We start from the raw sequence: 19,762 nt of genomic DNA on the forward strand, positions 1-19,762 counted from the left end.
ATCAGTATCGCCACTGACCAGCTACGAGCAAGGGGAAAGGCACCTGGTGCCTGCTCTGCCATGGTAGTAGGGAAGAGTTGGTGCCAACTGCAAACATGTGCTCCACTCAGACGTGCGCTCCATGTCTCCCACCACCCTGGAGGGCTCCAGACCGATGTGCTCGTGATCCCAAGCAGGGGAGCAGCAGGTTGGGCATGTGTTCCTGCTGTGCTGTGTAAACCCCCTCTACAGCAAGGGCTGGAAGATGCATGCTGTGCTCCTCACAGGGGATGAGACCCCTGCTCCTCCCTCCCATCAGCCCATGGCTATGACTTGGCTCCCGTACATGATCTGTTTGCAAGCAAGAGTGATTCCAGCCCTGCAACCCAAGCTCCTGTGCTAAATATGGTACTCTGGAGCTTGTAACATGCTGTCAGCCAAGGTTCTGGCTTCCCAGCCTTACTGCACAGAAGACATACCCAGGACCTGGCCATGGCCTTCATGTAGCTCTCACACTGTGGCTCTCCCTGCCTCAGGGATCAGCCCTGGATGATTGCAGTGACCTTCAGCCAAGCTCCCCACTGCCTCAGCACCAGCAATGCAAGGAGAGATGCTGTTGGCCAGTCGTGGCTCACAGTGTCAGTCACCACAAGCAGGCACTGGCAGCTTCCCTGCCGCACTAGCCTGCAGCTCAAGCTTGCCAGCAGCTCCTGCAGCAGCCCTGAAGCCCCAGCTCATGTGGCTGTGTCTGCCTGAACTTGGAGATGTGGAAGCTAGACTCCAGTTCAGACAACATCCAAACAAGACCGGCTGATGCTGTTCCTCCCCTCAAGCATTGTGCCCATATGCCAGCATCCCTGAGCACCCTCTCTGTGGGCTCTGTGAGTGGGTCCGGAGATATCAGGGTAGCAGAAGCATCTGGCACCAGCCAGGCTGGTGATGAGCAGCTACAGCACATGCACGGGCAGCGCCGCATCCCACCTCCTGCAAAGGAGGGAAACCCACCTGCAACATGGTACCAAGCCCCAGTGGCATGAACTGCCTCTCCTTGCCCCAGCCGAGCAAATGGGGGTCCCCCGAGGGAAGGCAGAATTTTCAGATGGCAGCTGAGGTCTGTGAGCATCGCCCCACTCACTGCAGTGGTTCCATCAACTTCATCTTGCTCCAGCTGAGCCATTGGACCCATTCTACTTTCTACGTTAATGTAACATTAATACCAAGTTTTTGCAAGAGCTCAGTAAAGTCTAGACTGGATCATGATGCTGTTTATTCCAGCCCCGTGTCCCTCTTTCCGTGTATGTCTTGTGGCAAAGCTGGCAGGGGGCCCTGTGCTGAATCAGAGCCTCACCCAGTGCTGCCGCAGGGTTTACAAACAGCAAAAGGTGGATGGATGGGGAGGGATGAAACCAGCAGGGAGAAATGCCAGGGGCTGCAGAGAAACCAGGAGGGAAGGGGCATCACCATTCCCGGATGCCAGGCTGATGAACAACCTGTCCCGGAGGGGGACAAGCCTTGCTGTGGGGGCCGAGGACACTCTGAAGCCCCCTGGCTCTCACCCACCTCCATCAAGGGGAAAACAGTGGCAATCCCCTGCCACTGCTGTGATCCCCAGCTCCTCCCCATGTGCTGAGCCCACCAACACAACCATGAAGGACAATAAGCCCTAGCTCCAAATCAGAAGCCAAGACCTCCTGAGGAAGGATGAGTGCTATCACTAGAGAGGATCTGAGAGAGCTGGGATTGCTCCTGGGAAAGGCTCTGTGCAAGAGGCTGGTCCTGGCAGAGGTACTGCAGCCATCCCAGAGGAGCTGCTGCTTTCACCAGCTCTCCAGATCCCCAGATCCCCTTGCAGGCTGAGCCGAGCAGGACTCAAGCAATGTGGCAGCACGTTGGGATGGTTTCTCTCTTGCAATTAGAAATGGGAGCGAGCCACAGGTGAGGTGACATTTGGTTTATTCACTGCATGATTTATTTAACCCTTGGCAAGAACTCACCAAAGCATTCATTGACCGCCACCACATCCCTGGCAGCTCTTGCATGGGCAAGAGATGGAGCAAACAGGGGAAGCTGGTGGCCACAGTCATCTCATTGTGGCTCTTATTGCCTTGCAATGGGTAAGAACTCATGACCGAAAGAGCTGTTGCTCCTCCCTGAGAGATGCTTTTGTCACCCCAGCTTGTGCGTTCCTGTGGAGCACTCATTAAGCACTTCCATGCAATGCTATGGAGAAGAGTTTCCACAGGGAAAGGCAAGAGGCAGCAGGACAGGGAGACACAGGGAAAGCCCCAGTCCCTTTTGTGGGTGGTGGGATGTGAGGCAGCAGCAAAGGCTGTGAACCCACATTTTTTACCCCACTCCCATCACTGAACTGACCTGGACCTTGGCCTTGGATGAGCCCTAGTCCAGGGGAAAAGCTAATGGGGAGGAACCACTGTGCAGCTTCACCCATCCTTTGGCAACCCCTTTGCCAAACCACATCAGTGGGAGCTCAAGTGTTTGTCTCTGTCCAACCCACACCCCAAACCTCAGCCTAACCTGCGATCTTGGCTGCTGGCTGAGCCTTCTCAATGAAAGAACCCTTCAAAGGAAGCATTTTGCAACCTGCCCTGTCCTCGGGCAGCACATGGGAGGGCCAGGGTCTTTCTGACAGTCCCATGGAGGCTCTGGAGAGCCCCAAAACACCCAGAGATCTTCAAGTGCACCAAAAGGCACGCAGAGGGCTCTGGGGCACACCAGCAGGTAAACCAGTGCCTGTCAGGGCACAGAAAGCCAATTGGAGGGCATATGAATGCACAAAAAAGTCAGGCCGAGCAGTCTTGGCAAGCAAAGGCACACTGAGGCTGATGGCACTGAGTGGCATATGGGGAGTGTTGGAGGCACCAGAAGGCCCAATGAGGGTTTTGAGGCAAACCAAAAGGCACACAGAGGCTCCTGACCTGCAATGAAAGGTAAATGGAAATGCTGGGGTGCACTGTAAGGCACCCAGAGGGATATGGTGTGTCCTGAGATGCACACAGGGGTTCCTGGGATGCACCAAAAGGCACAGGGAGGCATATGGTGCATCCTGATATGCACACTGAGGCCCCTGGGTAGCAGAAGGGACAGGACAGGGTGAGCTGGAGAAGGATCCCCTGTATCCACCTTCGGTCTGAGGGTGGCCTTCCAAAACGCTGCGAGCATCCTCGCTCAGAGCTGGAGGCTGCTCCCCCAGTGGCAGGACAGAGGGAGCTCAGCATCATCTGGGGGGACCCTTCAGATGCAGGATCTCCTGGAGACGTGGGGTTCCTTGCGCAGGTTGTGGTAAACCACCACAACGGAGCCTGTGAAGGTGCAGAAGAAGATGCTGGCCATGAAAGAGAACGGTCCAATGATCATGAAGGTGATGTAGTGCTGGGCAGACAGTGAGGTCTCCTGACATTGCCTGAAGGACTCGTTCCCAAAGGCCATGATTGGATACTTGTTCAGCTGCTCTGGAACTCTGCAGAGGAGCAAGCTCTTCTCTGGAAGAGAAAATCAGTGTCTATAGGTACACTGGGTCACTGGGCCAAGGTAGGTGTCGTGGACTGAGGGGATGGCAGGTTTGTATGGGACCAGGGCAGGAGAGCAGGGGTTAGGTTGATCAGGATTGCCCAGGGAAGGATACAAAGAAGAGCATTGAGGGTTCAGGGCTGATTTATGTCCTGTGCACTGGGGAGTGGGATGAGATGGGGAGGTGGGAACAGTGCTGGAGGGAGCCCTGGAAAATAGTTTTGGAGTAGATGGTAGATGGGGCAGGGAGGGTGCAGGCCTGGTTCCAAGAGGACACATGTGGGGAGCAGTGAGCACCCAGCATGGAGAGGCCACGGAAGATCCCAGCCAGAACGAGTGACGGGCACGCATCCAAGCTGGAAGCAAGCAAAAGCAGTGGCAGCAGAAAGAGAGATCGTGCTGGCAGAGGTGACTCTGATCAAGGTTCATGGGGGAAGAAATGTAGAATCAGCCCCATGTTCATGAAATCACTGGGGAAGGGGCTGAAGGCACTGAGTCCTAGCTGCATCAGCAGTGGTGCCCATTGCAAGCACACCTTGCCTTCAACATGACAGGCCTGGTGCTACTTCTGGGGACAGCACTGGGTTCATGTCACTGGGACATTGTCCATCCCTCTTCTCCAGGAACAAGGACAGGCACAAGGTGGGCACCGGGTACCAGACCCAGGGATGCAGACACCCAAGCAGACACAGGAGCTGCCATGGCCTGAGGGTGGGACCTGGGGAACCTCCCTATACCCCCATGGACACCCACCACAGCAAGTCCATAGCCACTGGCACCAGTTTGCTGGGTGCAGCCTCAGCCCTGACGGGGTGACCAGCGAGCACGGAACAGGGGGGGGCATAGGGCCACGGTCCCCAGGCACTCACCTCGCACTTTGTCCCTGTTGTGACTGAGCCAGCGCCAGAGGGGCAGGATGCTGCAGCTGCACCCCCAGGGGTTGTCCTGCAGGAAGAGAGCTTGGAGCTGGGGCAGTGCTTGCAGCACCCCAGGCTCCAGCTGCTTCAGCCTGTTTCCACCCAGGTTCAGCTTGGTGAGGCTGGTGAGGGGCAGGAAGGTTTCGGGGCTCAGCACAGTCAAGTAGTTGTCACTGAGATCCAGCTCCTGCAGTGCCCCGAGCCCCACCAGCGCCTGGCTGTGGATGAGCCCCAGATGGTTGTGGGGCAGGCTGAGCACCCGCAGCTCCGGCAGCAGCGGGAAGGAGCGCGGCCCCAGCACGGTGATGAAGTTGTAGCCGAGCCACAGGGTGCTGGTGTTGGTGGCCAGGCTCGGGGGCACCTCGCGGAGCCCGTGCTCGCTGCAGTCCACGTTCCCCACGGAGCAGAGGCAGGCGAAGGGGCAGGAGGGCGAGGGCAGTGGGCGCAGCAGCAGCAGGCAGGCCAGCACCGCTCCGCGGCCCCACCAGCACCCCATGGCTGAGCAGCGAGCGATGGTTGCTCCCGGACCTCCAGAACCGGGGCTCCCCCACGGGCAGGATCCTTGGTGCCCGCAGAGGTGCGGGCTGGAGGTGCAGGGCAGTGCTGGGAGGAGGTGGATGAGCAGCCCTGGAGCCGCTGCTCTCCCAGACCCGGTTTTGCCTCGGGGTGGAGCTGAACTTTTCTCAGCAAATATTTCCGCTGTGATGCTGCCCTGCCAAGGTGCTGAGCCGAGCCCTGGTCCCTCCCTCTGCCAGGCACCGCTCCAGCCAGGTAAGCATCCAGCTCACCATGGCCCGGGATTAACTGCTTGTGTGTGCTGCATGCTGGAGAGCTGGAAAGAAGCAAAACCAGACCCATCTCTTGGCCTCTGCTCTCCGCATGGGTGTGCTGCCTCATCATAGGATCGGAGAATTGTTTGGGTTGGAAAGGAACTTAGAGCTCATCCAGTTTTAACTCCCTGCCGCAGGCAGGGACACCTTCCACACCCCACCATCAGCAATGTCCCAGGTTACTCCAAGCCCAGGCCAACCTGACCTTGAGCACTGCCAGGGATGGGGCAGCCACAGCTTCTCTGGGCACCCTGTGCCAGCGCCTCAGCACCCTCACAGGGAAGAACTTCATTAGTCATGTGCAGAGGGGTGTATAGACCCAGGACCCCCATAACTAGCTAGAGTGGGATAAAGCTTAAGTTGTACTCATCAGATGTAATCCCGTCTTCTGTACTGGCTCACCAAGCCCAGAGGTCTTCAGTGGGGAGTGCTGCTGGCAGCCATGGGCCACCCCACTGAGTCCAGCCCTTGGCCAGGCTCTGCCCTTGGCAGGGGAGCATAAGCCATGCCAGGTTGGGATGGGGGTCCCATGGGCAACTCTCCTCCTCCCCAGCAGGACCACAGATCTGGGTGCACACTGGGGACACCCAAGAGCCCCTACATTAGAAGCTGTGAGAAAGGTGAACCTGCTGGGCTGCAGCCACCCAAAACTTGTTTACCCTGGCCCTGGCATGGCAGCACCAGCTCGAGAGGGCTCAAAGTCTGCCCCCACCCTGTTTATACCCACTCCAGTTTCAAGCTGCTGAAGCCCCACAGCAGAAGGTTGGAGAGGAGAAGAGAGGAGAGGAGAGAGGAGAAGTGTCACTTCTGGGTGACCCTGGCAGAACTTGGTGGACACCCAGGACACAACCAGGAGCACCTAATCCCACTGGCAGCCCAAAAAGGGAACACCATCCTCTACGCACACCATGGCAGCTCCTGTCCTGTTTAGCACCTTCGTACTGGGTCATCATGGCCAAAGGGCTGGGAGGGCAGCAAGGCAGTGCACAGGGTGTTCCCAAATCTGGGCCAGAAGCAGCAGGCAGGAGGTTTATTAATAGCATCCAGAGGAGCTTTAGGTTGTTTATCTATCCTGCAGCAAACTCGGTTTTACTGCATTAATCCCCATCTGGAAGTAATTCAGAGGAATCCTACAGCCCAGCCCAGCCCCGGAGCAGAGCACAGACCTGCAGCCACGTGGACCTGCAGCACCAGCTCATCCTATAGCTGTGGGCTATATGGGGACCAGAATCTTTAGGGATCCTTGTCCCCAAATGCTCTTCCTCCCCAGGGGATGCATTGCCTGTGGCCACCTAGGATCATGAGGGAAGGGCAAAATTCATTGTGGGGGAAAAAAAAAACCCGAACACTTAAATAAAGAGCACTCATGCTCAGAGACCCCAAGAGCTGCAAACCCACCTTAGCCCCCGACTGTCACCTCACTGCACACTCCATGGCACATGGCAAGAGAGCTGTCCCCAGTGTCCTACATACAGGGACACCAGCAAGTGCAGGGCTGGTGCTGTCTGTGCCTGCCCCCCCTCCTGTTTTGCAGACATTGGCTGTAGCAGCTGCAGGCTGGTGACACTTTGGGGTCCTGCCCCCTAGCAGTGACACTGTCCCTTCACACTTGTTGCTAGTGTTCATCAGTGCCCCATCCTCTGGACCCAGCACCTGCCCACTGGGGTTTAGGTTCCACAGGGAATGGCACAGCCTGGCCCCCAGGGGAGGCTGCTCCAAGCACCCACTCTGAAGGGGCAGCCTGGGTGTCATGTGCTGACTGATGGAGGAGGCTCAACACCAGCCCTGCTCTGGCCAAGGGGTGTAAATCAGGGTGCCAAGACTGTTCCCACAGTGAAGTGATGCAGGGACATCACTTGATGAAGGGAACCCTTCCCACACTGTTTCCAACCTCCACCATTGAGTATCTGGGCAGAAATGGAGGTAGAGGGCAAGATGCTAAGACTCTGTTAGCTCTTCTCTTGTCCTTAAAGGCTTTAGTTTATTGCATGTTTCCATGTGATCAAAGACCCGAGGCAGGTTCGAACCACATCACACATCTGCTGTCTCACCGGACACCTCTGACCTGGGACATCCCTGGTGCTCCTGCACCCACGGCTGGAGCTGCCCGGGGTTGGGCTCTGCTGGGAACAGCTCATCTCAGACTCCTTATGGCAGGTGACACCAAGTGGTAGAACTGTGCATGGGTGTTGGACACGGGGTGAGTGCTGTGCTGCGTATGGGTGCTGCGCATGGGGTGGGGGCTGTGCACGTGTGGATGCTGCACATGGGATGCTGCACAGGGTATGGGTGCTGGATTCCTCTGGCTGCAGCCCTGGCACCCAGTGCAGGGGACAGCCAAGCACCAGGACAGCTCAGGGGACACAGGATCACTGCTGGCTCCAGGGAACGCAGGCTGGGGTCCCCTGCTGAGCCCTAAGGGGCACCCATGGTGCCTGGTGCTGGGATATTGGAAGAGCTCCTAAACCACATGGAAAATAGATGCAAGAAATGGGGTCTGCGGAAGGACAAGAGCTGCCCACATAGTGCCAAGCCTTGCCAAGGAACCGTGTTGGTATCACCCTGGTGGACCCCCGTCCTCCACATCTGGCCTCTGTTAAACACACACAAAGATGTTTGGGGTCTTGTCCTTGCACCTGCTGTTTGGGGTCAGGCAGGGAATGTCTTGCTGGCAGCAAGAGCATGGCCTGGAGAAACAGCAAAGGATCTGGAGCAGAGGGTTTGCTTGGATGTGAGGCACAGATGTGGGAGAGGGGCAGGGGGGAAAAACCAAACCTGCCTTGTACTTGAGAGCACAAGAGCAAGCAGGAGCTCCTGTGGGCCTGCTCTGCACTGCTGGAGCAAGGTAGGTGGTGGACAGGTAAATCTGAAGAGCTGGAGCAACGTGTTGTGGTCTCCTGACAACACTGTCATCCTCAATTTCAACTGTCCAGATACCTCAATACCCAAATTCCTCATGCAAGTGGCCAACAGAGCAAACGCAGGATAGTGATCAGCTGAGCAGGTCACTGCTCCACATCCCAACCCCAACATCGCAGGGCTTGCCCCAGGCTTACCAGAAAATATGACCAAGACATGCAGGCCAGCAGGGCCAATGGAGTGTGGTTTAATGGGTGTGATGCTTTCAGGGTGTTGAACACAGCCCCAGAGTATCACTGTGTCACCTTCCATGTCTCTAGGGATGCTTGGTGGAAGTGTCTCTGTTGAAGAGCTACATGCATGGAGAAGCCATGGATGAGCAAGCCCCTGGCCAGGGACCAGGAGCCATATGTGATGGCTGGGTCAGGCTTCTGAGTTGCCAGAGGAGCAGGTGACCAGGATGAGGGGGTGAAGGCATCCTCATCATCCACCCTGTTGCATCCTAAATCCCAGCAGGATGGACACTGGCAGGATAGGCAGCATGCCCTAAGCAAGCTGAAGCCCTTCCCAGGCTGCTCCTGTCCACACATGGCCAATAGTGTCCCGAGCAATGGTCCCAGACTGCACCTCAGCAGTCCCCTCCTCATGCTCAGCTCTCAAAGGCTGCCATCACTCCACAGCATGGGCACGGCCGGCAGCAGCCCTGCCGGGGGAACAGCGCTGGCGGCACCGCATCTTGGCACAGCCCCACTGGCTGCTGGGTCACCACCTTCTCCTTGCACGAGCCCTTGGTGGCTGGGTCGGGATGGGACCTGCTGGGCACCTGGGGATGCTCCTTGTCGGCCTTGACGGCGAGGAAGGTGGCGAGGTCGAGGTCGAGCATGGCAACGCCGCCGCGCGGTGTGGGTGTGTTTTGGCGGCACTGCGGGCAGGGGATCCAGCGCTGCTCATTGGCCACAGCGTCCAGGCGCTTGAGGCAGGCCTGGCAGAAGGTATGGCCGCAGTAGAGCCGGCGCGGCAGCCGCACACCCAGGTCATAGGAAGAGTAGCAGATGATGCACTCGACGCGCTGGCTGCCCCGGCTTGGGGTGCGTGAGTGGATCTCGACACATGGCCCCGCATCCTCTGCCCATGGGCTGCCGCTGGCCTCGGACATGCTGGGGATGGAGGGTGAGGGGAGCTGTCAGCCTCACAGCCAAGGAGGAGTCCTATGGGATGTGCAGCTGCTATGGGAGAGATGGGGACCAACCCCATGTGGTGGGCTCCCAGAGGCATCAGGCTCCTTCCCCCACATCCCTGCCTGCTGCCTGCATGGCCCATGGCCAGCCCTACCTGGAAGAGCAGGACCTAGTTCTAGGCTCCTCTACAAGAAAGATAACAAGCTACTGGGAAAGGTCACAAGGATGCTCAAGGGTCTGGAGCATCTCTCTTATGATGAGAGTTTGCTCGGCCTGGTTAGTCTGGAGAAGAGCAGCCTGAGAGGGGATCCCATCAATGCAGATCAGTATTTCAAAGATGAGTGCCAGCAGGATGGTGCCAGATTCTTTCCACTGGTGCCCAGTGACAGGACGAGGAGCAATGACCATAAACTAACATACAAGTGTCACCTCAACATGAGGAAGAAGTTCTTTCTCCTGAGGGCATCAGAGCCCTGGCACAGGCTGCCCAAGGGGGGTTGTGAAGCCTCCCTCTCTGGAGGCATCCCAAACCCACCATGGACACATTCCTGTGTTCCCTGCTCTGGGTGGCCCTGTCCTGGCAGTGGATTGCACTGGATGATCTCCAGAGGTCACTTCCAACCCCAACAATTCTGGAAGTCTGTGACCTTGCCACTACATGTAGGGATGTAGGGATGTTCTCCTGCATCCATGGGGGATGCATTTCCCTCATGCCATGCTCCATCCCTGGCTGAGAGCTCTGCCAGCTCTGCCATCCCACAGGGAATAAGGGCTGGACAGAACTCAGCAGCCTGCTCAGGTGAATGTGGGGTGGGCAGGAGTGGGTTTGACTGCATGGACAAGAGAGCAGCGCCTGGAGGACCAGGTAGTGTCACAGCCCTGTTCCTTACCAGCCCCTGGCAATGCCAGGTGACCATGGACCACAAGTATCACTGTCAACATTATGGGATGGGCATGCCAGAGGAGTTGAGGGGTCCAGCCTCATCTCAGGTGGGGTCTGGTAACCACCACCATATTTGTAAACCTCTCCCACAGGCTACCAACATCCCACTCCCTCACTATTGAGTGACCTCAAGCATTTTGGTGTCCATGGGTACACCCCTCCACCCAATTCCCCCATTCTTACCTGTCCTGAGATGCTCCCCTTGGGCCTCAGGGAAGGTGACAGAAGAGCTGCGCTGTCCTGGGGAGCTGTGGTAGTCCCATGGAGAGCACTGGGAGCCCAAGACACCAGCAGCAACCAGTCAGGTCCCGGCGGCTGCTGGTGGCTGTGGCAATGGGAAGGGGCTCACCTTTCAGGGACAGGCACGCTATCGGATCTGGGAGATTGGGTTACAAGCATCCGGATAGCACAGCCTTGGAAAACCAAGCCCCAGGAGGGGTCATTAACCAGCCGTCTCTGCTTCATAAGCAGAAGGAACAGTCCCCATGAAGCCAAGAAGCTCTGGGCTGCACCACGAGAGGAGAGTGCTTGAACATTGCTGTACCTGGGCAGCAGCGGTGCAGTCTCCCACATCCTCACCATGAACAAGAACATCTGGGCAGATGCTGGAGACACCCCATCCCCTACTCATCCATCCCCAGGTGATCCGGGCTGTGGTGGGGCTGGAGGCACAGAGACACCCCAGCGTGCAGGGGCTGGGGCTGGCACAGGGACAAGGTTCCAGCGTGGTCCAGACAGTCAGCACCCATGTGTGGGGTGATGCTCCTCATCCAGTGCCTGGGGGTGATGCATCCGTGACCTGCCCTTGGTCCAGCAGCAGCGCTGCAGCTTCTGCACTGAGCAAGGGATGATTTCAAACTTGGAATGTGTCAGGGGGACAGATCCTGGAAGGAGAAAAGCACATCCCGGAGCCAAGGCAGGACTGCCAGACCCCCGGCAGCATTTCTGCATGGGAGCAGGAGAGGGCAGCAGCTCCCGCTGCAGGCAACAGTGCAGGCAGGGACACAGGCAGTGTTCTCCTGCGCTGCCGGCTTACCAAACATCACCCCAGCTCTCAGGCCATGCTTCCAGCACTCCTCGGCAGCAAGAACTGGGGGGTCTGAAACTGAGACTCTCATGGAGAAAAACTTGACCCCTTGGGGCTGGTGCTTGGGAGCAAGAGCAGAGCCGGAGCACAGCACCATGGTGGGCACAGTGGTCATGTCCTGAGACAGGATCCTGATCCATCCTCTGTCACATGTTTCCCCAGGCAGTGCACATGGGGTACATAGTCCCGTGTGTCCCCAGGCATGACGAAAGTACCCGATGGCAGGGCTTTGCCCTCCCCTTACCACACTGGCAGAGGCAAGGGATGTGGCTGTGTCAGGGACCCCAGCTGTGGCCAAACCCAGTGGCTGAGGTGGGGCGAGGGCTGTGTGACCTGGGTGGGTTAGGACCCAAGTTTGCCCTGGCATTTCTGGATACCACCAGGGTGGCAGCACCCCGGGTGCCAGGAGCGCTGGATCCTGGATGAGCAGCATTTTCCTTCCAGGGCCATGTGCTCAATGTGCAGGCAACTGGGTGCTTGGGGATGTCCAGGCATGTATCAAAGCTGGCAAGAGTCACTCTCCCACCCAAAGCACAGTGGTGGCATTGCTCATCTGCCACAGGGCAAGCTATGGAGGAGGTGTCAGTCCCTTTGGGCAGTAGGAGACTATATGGGTGAGAGGAATGAGCTTGGCTCCCTGCACAACTGGAGCCAACAGAGCCCCTGGCACTGCCTTGGCTGCCTCCCCTTGCAGAAATGTGCACACACACAGAGGCTCCCTGCCTGTCCTCCTACCCCTCTGCAGCCTCTGCCCAGCCCCTGCCCATCTCGTGTCCCCCTCCCATATGCACCAGAGCTGTGTCCTGTTGAGCCGCCCTCTTCTGCCTGTTGCAAGCCATGGTGTGGGGCTGTGCCCCCCGGCTCACACACACTGCACCCCACAGGCTGGGCCTGGGTTGGGGGCAGCCCTTGATGACATGGGCTATGCATCACGCAGGATGACACCAGGGGGCTCGCTGCCTGAAACCAGCCCTCGGCGCCAGCTGCTCTCCTGAACGCAGGTACAGGGGAGGCGCCTCTGCAAGCAGCAGTGACACACATGGGTGGGAAACGTGATTTTCTGCTCTCAGGACTCATCCCGAGAGCTGCAGGGACCTTGGGCACAGCGGGACAGGGAGCGGTACCCGCAGGGCAGGGCAAAGGTCTGCTCAAGATGAGCCAGCGCCACGCATCAGCTCCCATGCTCCACACACGGGCGGTGGCACCGCTCTAGCACAGCCCTGCGCACCCCTGAGCGCCCTGCAGAGATGCAACACACCCCGAAGCACCCATCGGACCCTGCCCATGTCACCCAGAGCCCCGCCAAGGTCTGGAGCAGCAGCATCCTGTGCCCTGCCTCCCCTGCTCCCCCCCCCTCCCCCCGCCCCCCAGTCTTCCTGCTGCTCTGGTTTAATCATTGCCCAGTGTCTGCCCGGCCTCTCCCACCTTGTTTGCCATCGCCCCAGGGTTAGGCAGAGCGAAGGGCAGAAGTGACACAGCACCACAGGCAGATGTTGCACTCTGCCAACTCCCTGCCCGCGCCCCTTGTCCCCCTCGGCGCTCTGCTGAAGGCTCCCTCGGGGTCATTTCTCCCTCCCCAAACCGTGTTTGTCCCGGGGTTTATCAGACCCCGGGGCACAGAGCAGCCTCTGCGGTTGCGGGTTTGAACCAAGCCAAGGTGGTGACACCAAAGCCTGCCCAGCCGCGCCGCGGGTGGGCTCCATGGCACGGCAGGGCCGGCGTCGGAGCCACCAAAGCAAACACGGGGTGGATCTCCCTGTCCCCGCGCCAGCGCTGCTCCAGGCAGGGCGAACAAGAGCGTTCCTTGTGCAGGGCAAGGCGTGGGCAAACTGTCAGGGCTCTGCCCTGCAGCGCTCCTCAGACACCAGCACCCGTGCCAGAGGCTCATAGGGGTGGTGGGATTTCAAGGGTGGTGGGGTCCCAGGGAGTCACAGCCAGCCCGGGCAGTACCGCAACTCCCCCCTTCCCCGGCCCTCCCCAAAACCAGATTCCTTTCCAGAAGACAGGACAGCATCCAGATTGGCAAGGGCAGGCTGAGCTCCAGCCAGCGTCCCTGAGCAGGCAGGCACTGGCTGTACTGGAAATGCCAGCGAGAGGGGAGCGCTGGGCTCTTGCCGGGAGCTTGAAGAGATTGTGCCACTGCTGTTGCCCCACGTCAGCACTGGAACAGTTAAACCTGGTTTTGAAGGGAAAGGAGAGGGCTGCGTGCCTCCTGCACTGCCCTGACACAACCCAAGGATAAGCAAGATGGAACACGGGAATGCTGGAAAACCCAGGGCGTAGGAGGGAAGAGTCACAAACCTTGGCAGGGGAGAAGATGGCTGTGATTTTATTTGCAGCACCCTGAAGTCATCACTAACACACGCACTCTTTCCAAGCCCTGCAGACCAGGCAGCTCCGCAGCAGCTTCCAAGCCAACACAAGGGCCAGCTTGTTCCAGGTCGGTGGCGCCAGCCCCAGCCCAAAACCCAGCCTGGAGCCCCCCCCCCAGCAGCAATGCAAGAGCCCAGGAGGCTCCTCACCCACCATCCTCCATGCACAGGGAGTCACAGAAGGCTGATAATAGGGGTCCGCATCCCAAATGGGGTGTCCAGGTGCTCTCTGCACTGGACCAGCCCCAACGCAGTGTGGAGTTCAGGCCGGGATGTGGACAGGGCAAGGGGCTGTGCCCAGCACCCAACATGCCTGGCAGGAGGAACCAAAAGGGGCCAGGGGTCTCCTGGCACTGGGATGTTAACACCCACAGCCATGCTGTGCCATGGGGTGCTGCCCAGCACCCTCCCATACATTGTCTGTCCTTCCCACCTCCTTCCCTGTGTCCCGTGGGCAGTGTGGGAGAAGTACACAGCAGAGCTTGGCACAGGGGTTGCCCCATCCCCACAGTGCTGTGGGTAGGGGGACCCTGCAGTTCTGGGGATGTGGGTCCCAATCCTGGCTGGAGACATGTCCCTGGCTTCCCTCCAGGATGGCCATGACAATGCCCTCCTTTGTCACATACACAGTGCTGCCATTGCCCAAAACCACACTCTGGCAAGCCAGCAGTGCCTGCGCTGTCCCCAGAGCCAGAGGTTCCCCAGCAAGGGCAGAGGGGCAGGGTCAGTGCATGGGCTCACAGGCTCAAAGTGCTGGTCCAACACCATTGCAGGCTCTTCTTGGTGGCATCTGAATGGGCACACACCATCCTTAAGGATTCCGGGCTTCAGTGGGGCAGGGGGACCTGTCCTCCCCCACGCCCCACAGTGGGCTCTCTGCACCTGACAGGTGCCCATCACTGGCATTTCTGGCTGCAGAGCTTGTGGTGAAAAGCAACAGCAGAATCCAGCCAATGCCAGCTCCCAGGTGCCGGCTCTGTCAGGTGTCATGTCCCCATCCCATGGTCTGCACGTCCCACGAGGGCCCTTAGGAGATGACACAGCAGCACTTTCTACAACGGGAGCAGCACTTGCAGCACCCGCATCCCTCACTGGCCTCCAGCTCCTGGCTCTTGGGTGACTTGTCCAGAGTGACAGTGTAGAAGGAGCTGGACAATTCCCTGTCGGGCATCCTCAGGCTGGCATAGGGGTTGTAGGGACGGGACCAGGACTTCTCCGTGGAAATGGTTGGGCTGTTCCAGCTGCCAGCAGGATCCTCCTTCTCCTCCGTGTAGGTGGGCACGGCTGCAGGGTTGGCAATGACAACGGGCTCATCCTTCAGGTAGTGAGTGATGAAGCTTTGCTGGAACTGTTCCCGTGGGATGTTGACGCTGGCATAGGGGTTCTCCAGGCTGACGCCACGATCCATGTCCCTGCTTGCTGTCAGCACATGAGGCCTGGCTGGCATTGCCCAACTCCTTGTGAGACAGAGACCCCCAATAACCCAGTGTGCAGGGGGGTGTCAGAGATGGGATTGTTCTCAGTCAAGGGGAAGGGACCTCCAGCAGACCCCACCAGTTTGGGAGCAGGGTGCAGAGCTGTGCTAGCTGCTTGTTGCCAGCCCAGGGGACTCCACATGCAATCCTGATGCTTTTGTGGCCCTGACGGCAGAGTCAGGAGTGAAGGCAAAGGAAGGGTGACACAAGGGCAGGGAGACATGGGGTGAGCAGGGTGCTGGGGGGCAGAGGGGAGGCCGGGTGGAAGAGTGGGTGCAGACAGCACAGTGGAGTGGGAGCCTCTGGAGGGGACAGGCTCAGAGGTGGAGGCAGGCACTGGGGAGAGGAGTGGGGAGAACGGGAGCGCAGGGGGAAGAGAGGCAGAGGCGGGGGAAGGAGAGGACTTGACCGCGCTATGGAGAGGGGCAAGCGCCGGGGCAGGGGCGGGAGCGAAGGGGAACCGGGCTGGGGCAGTGGCCGGTCCGGAGGAGCGGGGCAGGCATCGCGCTGGGCACTCACCGACCGCGCGGCTCCGGCCGCTCCGGGGCCGCTTCTGCCGCCGGCAGCGCTTCCTCCTCACGGACCGCCCCGCCCGACACCGCCCCGCCCGGCACTGACTGCCCGGCACGGCCCCGGCAGCCAGCACCCGCCTCCCGACCCGGCACACACCGACCCCGGCACACACCGACCCCGGCACACACCGACCCCGGCACACACATATCGACCCCGGCACACACCGACCGACCCAGGCACACACCGACCCCGGCACACACCAACCCCGGCACACACCGACCGACCCCGCACACACCGACCCCGGCACACACCGACCGACCCCAGCACACACCGACCCCGGCACACACCGACCCCAGCACACACCGACCGACCCCGGCACTCACCGACCCCAGCACACACCGACCCCAGCACACACCGACCCCGGCACACACCGACCGACCCCGGCACACACCGACCCCGGCACACACCGACCGACCCCGGCACACACCGACCCCGGCACACACCTATCGATCCCGGCACACACCGACCCGGCCCGCACCTGTCGATCCCGGCACGCACCTATCGATCCCGGCACATACCTATCGATCCCGGCACGCACCGACCCCGGCACACACCGCCCGACTCTTGCCTGCACTGGACACTGGCACCAGGAGGGGGCACAAGGAACTGGTCACAGGTATCAGGCATGGGGCACTGTACCGGATCACGGGGCACCGGACAGGGGGCACTGGGCAATGGGAACTAGGCACTGATCAAAGGGACTGGACACGAGTCAAGACAATCAGTACTGAGCATCGTGCTCAAGCACCAGCACTATTGCTTTGGGGCCCAGAACGTGATACACTCTCGCTGTCAGAAAGTCAGTGTCCCTGTCCCCACCACCAGCTGCCAGGGCAGTGCCCTCCCAGACTTGGTGCCCAGGAGTTTATCCACGATGTGGGAGAAAAAGGTCGAAGCTCCCTGAGGCTGACACGCGGCTGCTGAGCTCTGAGGGGGAAAGGGGGAAGTTGCTGTGACCTTCAGCACACATCATCAGCCTCTGGGGACATCCCTGGCAGTGTTCGAGGCCAGGCTGGACACAGGGGCTTGGAGCAACCTGCCCTAGTGGAAGGGGTCCCTGCCTGTGGCAGGGGTTGGAACTGGGTGAGCTTTAAGGTCCCTTCCAACCCAAACCAGTCTGGGATTCTGTGATTCTGTGGCACCTTGTCTTTAGGCAACAGGCAGGTGACTACATTGTAGGTCCCTACAGAGGATGTAGTTGCTCCTGTTCCTGTTCCTTGCCAGGGACCTGGGTTAATCCGATCTCCACTCTGAGGCTCTTGCTGAGGCACTGGTTCCAGGGATGTCACTGCTGTGTCCATGGACAGGGGAAAAGAAGCTGTTAAAGACACTGTTGACCCAAGCACAAGTCTGCCATCAGGAAAATGAGGCTGGAAAGGAGAAGATGCCCAGATCTGGCCAAGGAGAGCAGCAGAGGAGGCTGGAAGGAATTTCCCAAGACAAGACTGTAACCAGCCCTGCAGAGCTGGCACTGGAGCTGGCAAGGAATGGCATTATCCAAAAGGTGCCTGGAGATGGGAGCTGCTGCAGTGAGGTGCCAGGGAGGGACATCAGCTGGGATGGAGACACTTCAGATTAAAGCTGACACCCTGCTAGGGGAGGTTGTAGTGGGTACACAGCCCTAGGAAGCAGCACGTGGATATCCCTACCCCAGAAAGCTCAGTAATGCCAATGGGTGAGCTTCATTCAGAGCCCCTTTGGGAGAGGAAAGGTTCTGAGGACACAGGATGCCATTGCAGGGTCTGGGGGTGCCCCAAAGGGCCAGATATGCAGTCTCACTGCGAGCAGAGCTGCAAGGGTATGTGCCTGGATACTTGAGACAACAAACCAAATGAGCAAGTCCTCAGGTACTGGGAGGAAGAAGGATCACTGCTAGAGACTGACACAGTGACATCCCTGTGCGAGCACAAACAGGCTGTGAATGGGCAGGGCTGGGATTGCGGCTGGGAGGATGCTGGGAGGAGGAACAAGGGGAAGGTGTTGCACATAGGTCAGGGCAATCCCAAGCACAAACATAGGCTGGGCAGGGACTGGAGCAGCCCTCCATTCTGGAGGAGAAGGGCTCCATTGGAGGAGAAGGACTTGTGGGTGCTGGGTGAGGAGAAGCTCCCCATATCCCAGCCTCAGTGAGTGCTTGAGCCTAGAACCCCCCCTGTGCTGGGTTGCACCCCCAGAGCATGGGCAGCAGCTCAGGGAGGGGATCCTGCCCCTCTGCTGTGCTCTGGGGAGACCCCCCCTGCAGCCCTGATCCAGCTCTGGGGCAGCAGCACAAGAGGGACCTGGAGCTGTTGGAGCGAGGCCAGAGGAGGCCATGGAGATACTGCGAGGGCTGGAGCAGCTCTGCTCTGGAGCCAGGCTGAGAGAGCTGGGCTGGGGCAGCCTGGACAAGAGAAGGCTCCTGAAGGGGAGACCTGAGAGCAGCTCCAGTGCCTAAAGGGGCTGCAGGAAAGCTGGAGAGGGGCTTGGGACAAGGGCCTGTAGGGACAGGCCAAGGAGAATGGCTTGAACCTGCCCAAGAGAGGGGAGACTGAGCTGAGCTCTTAGGCAGAAGCTCTTCCCTGTGAGGGTGCTGAGGCGCTGGCACAGGGTGCCCAGAGAAGCTGTGGCTGCCCCATCCCTGGCAGTGTTCAAGGCCAGGTTGGACACAGGGGCTTGGAGCAAGCTGCTCCAGTGGAAGGGGTCCCTGCCCGTGGCAGGGGTTGGAGCTGGAGGAGATTTGAGGTCCCTTCCAACCCAGACCATTCCAGGATTCTATGAACTACAGAAGTCTCATGAATGCCTCAACTCATTGGTGCTTCAGACAGCAAAAAAAGCTTTATATTGTTTGAAAAATGACAAACCAGAAAGCCACAGGCATGTCCCACCGCTGGACATCCTTTCTCTCAGACGGGCACACGAGTGCACCAGGGTCGCTGTGGAGCTTCCTCAGCCCCGGGGGTCTCCCAGTCAGCAGGACACAAAAAACTCATGGAGACATCGTTGTGTTCGTTGAATATCCCCCGTCGGCTCTGAGGAGCTGCAGTGCCGCGGCGCAGGCACATGAGGGTGTTGATGCTCTTCCCAGCCCAGCAGCAACGCTGCAGAGCTGGGTTTGCTGGACGGAAAGGTCTTGCCATCAGTGGAGGAGCAGCTCAGAGCCCCCATTGCAGGTGGTGGCTTCTCACCGAATCCTGATGGGACTGAAAACTTGTGTGACAAGGTGGTCGGTGTGCGAGCAGAGCACGGGATGAGTTGTGACAATGCAGTAGTTGGAAGCCAAATCCCAAATTCAGGCTGTATGAAACAAACCCAGATGGGTGGAATGATTTCAACTGGGACACCACAAAGGTCCCTCCAGGAGCCCTTCTGCTGTGTGAATTCTTCTCCGAGGAATTTGCCTTAATTCTTGGCTGCCTCCTGACTAAAAAGCAGAGGAAGGGGGACGATGGGGTGGCCCAGGGAAAGGAAGGCATTACTGGGTGAGCACTGGGAATGGGAACCCTACGGGGTTGGTGCCACCAGGCCCAAGAGCTCAGCTGGGCACCCGGTGAGTGAGGAAGTGCTGGGGACTACAGGCATGAGGATGACATGGAGAGGACTGATGGTTCATCTCTGAGGGGTGATGTAGGGAGCACAGAGGAGGGATGGGGGATCTGGGGGCTCATGTCAGCTGTAGGATCTCATGCTCTGAGCCCTTCAGCAGCACATCCTCATTTCCAGTGCCCCAGGGCAAGGCTGGTAGCTTGTGCTCAGCATTCCACCCCCAGCATCCCATACAGTACATGCCACCCTCCTCATAGATGGACTGGGGATGGCACCATGCTGCCCCAGTGAAGGCTTTGCCATGGGAATGCAGGGATGCTACGCTGCTGACTGTGCCCAGTGCTCCACTTCCTACCAGCCTCACAGCCATGTCCCTTTGTAAAGGTCCCATTTGCAGCCCTGCACTGCTGGTCTCTGATAGTCTGCCTGTGGCATGCAATGGATGTCTCAAAGCATGGTGGCAGCATTCAAAGCCAAAATGGAGCCTTGAAGTGACCAA

At 59.0% G+C, this 19,762-nt stretch overlaps 3 protein-coding genes across 3 annotated transcripts; all 3 read right to left on the minus strand.

Moving 5' to 3' along the window:
- Window positions 1–3,231: 3,231 nt before the first annotated feature.
- On the minus strand, window positions 3,232–4,920 carry LRRC26 (leucine rich repeat containing 26). The gene is made up of 2 exons (XM_005141862.1): window positions 4,377–4,920; window positions 3,232–3,479 (listed from the first exon to the last, which is right to left on the minus strand). Exons 1-2 carry the CDS (start codon window positions 4,918–4,920, stop codon window positions 3,232–3,234), a joined length of 792 nt encoding a protein of 263 aa, XP_005141919.1.
- A 3,842-nt stretch (window positions 4,921–8,762) lies between these two features.
- Window positions 8,763–9,269, minus strand: RNF224 (ring finger protein 224). Its single transcript, XM_005141861.2, has one exon. The coding sequence runs from the start codon at window positions 9,267–9,269 to the stop codon at window positions 8,763–8,765; it is 507 nt and encodes a 168-aa protein (XP_005141918.2).
- A 4,891-nt stretch (window positions 9,270–14,160) lies between these two features.
- LOC101877150 (cysteine-rich tail protein 1) lies at window positions 14,161–15,735 on the minus strand. Its single transcript, XM_034067749.1, has 2 exons — window positions 15,688–15,735; window positions 14,161–15,150 (listed from the first exon to the last, which is right to left on the minus strand). The coding sequence occupies exon 2, from the start codon at window positions 15,138–15,140 to the stop codon at window positions 14,721–14,723; it is 420 nt and encodes a 139-aa protein (XP_033923640.1). The 5' UTR covers window positions 15,141–15,150; window positions 15,688–15,735; the 3' UTR covers window positions 14,161–14,720.
- Window positions 15,736–19,762: the final 4,027 nt, after the last annotated feature.

This window comes from Melopsittacus undulatus, chromosome 11, assembly GCF_012275295.1.
Source record: "Melopsittacus undulatus isolate bMelUnd1 chromosome 11, bMelUnd1.mat.Z, whole genome shotgun sequence".
NCBI lineage: Eukaryota > Metazoa > Chordata > Aves > Psittaciformes > Psittaculidae > Melopsittacus > Melopsittacus undulatus.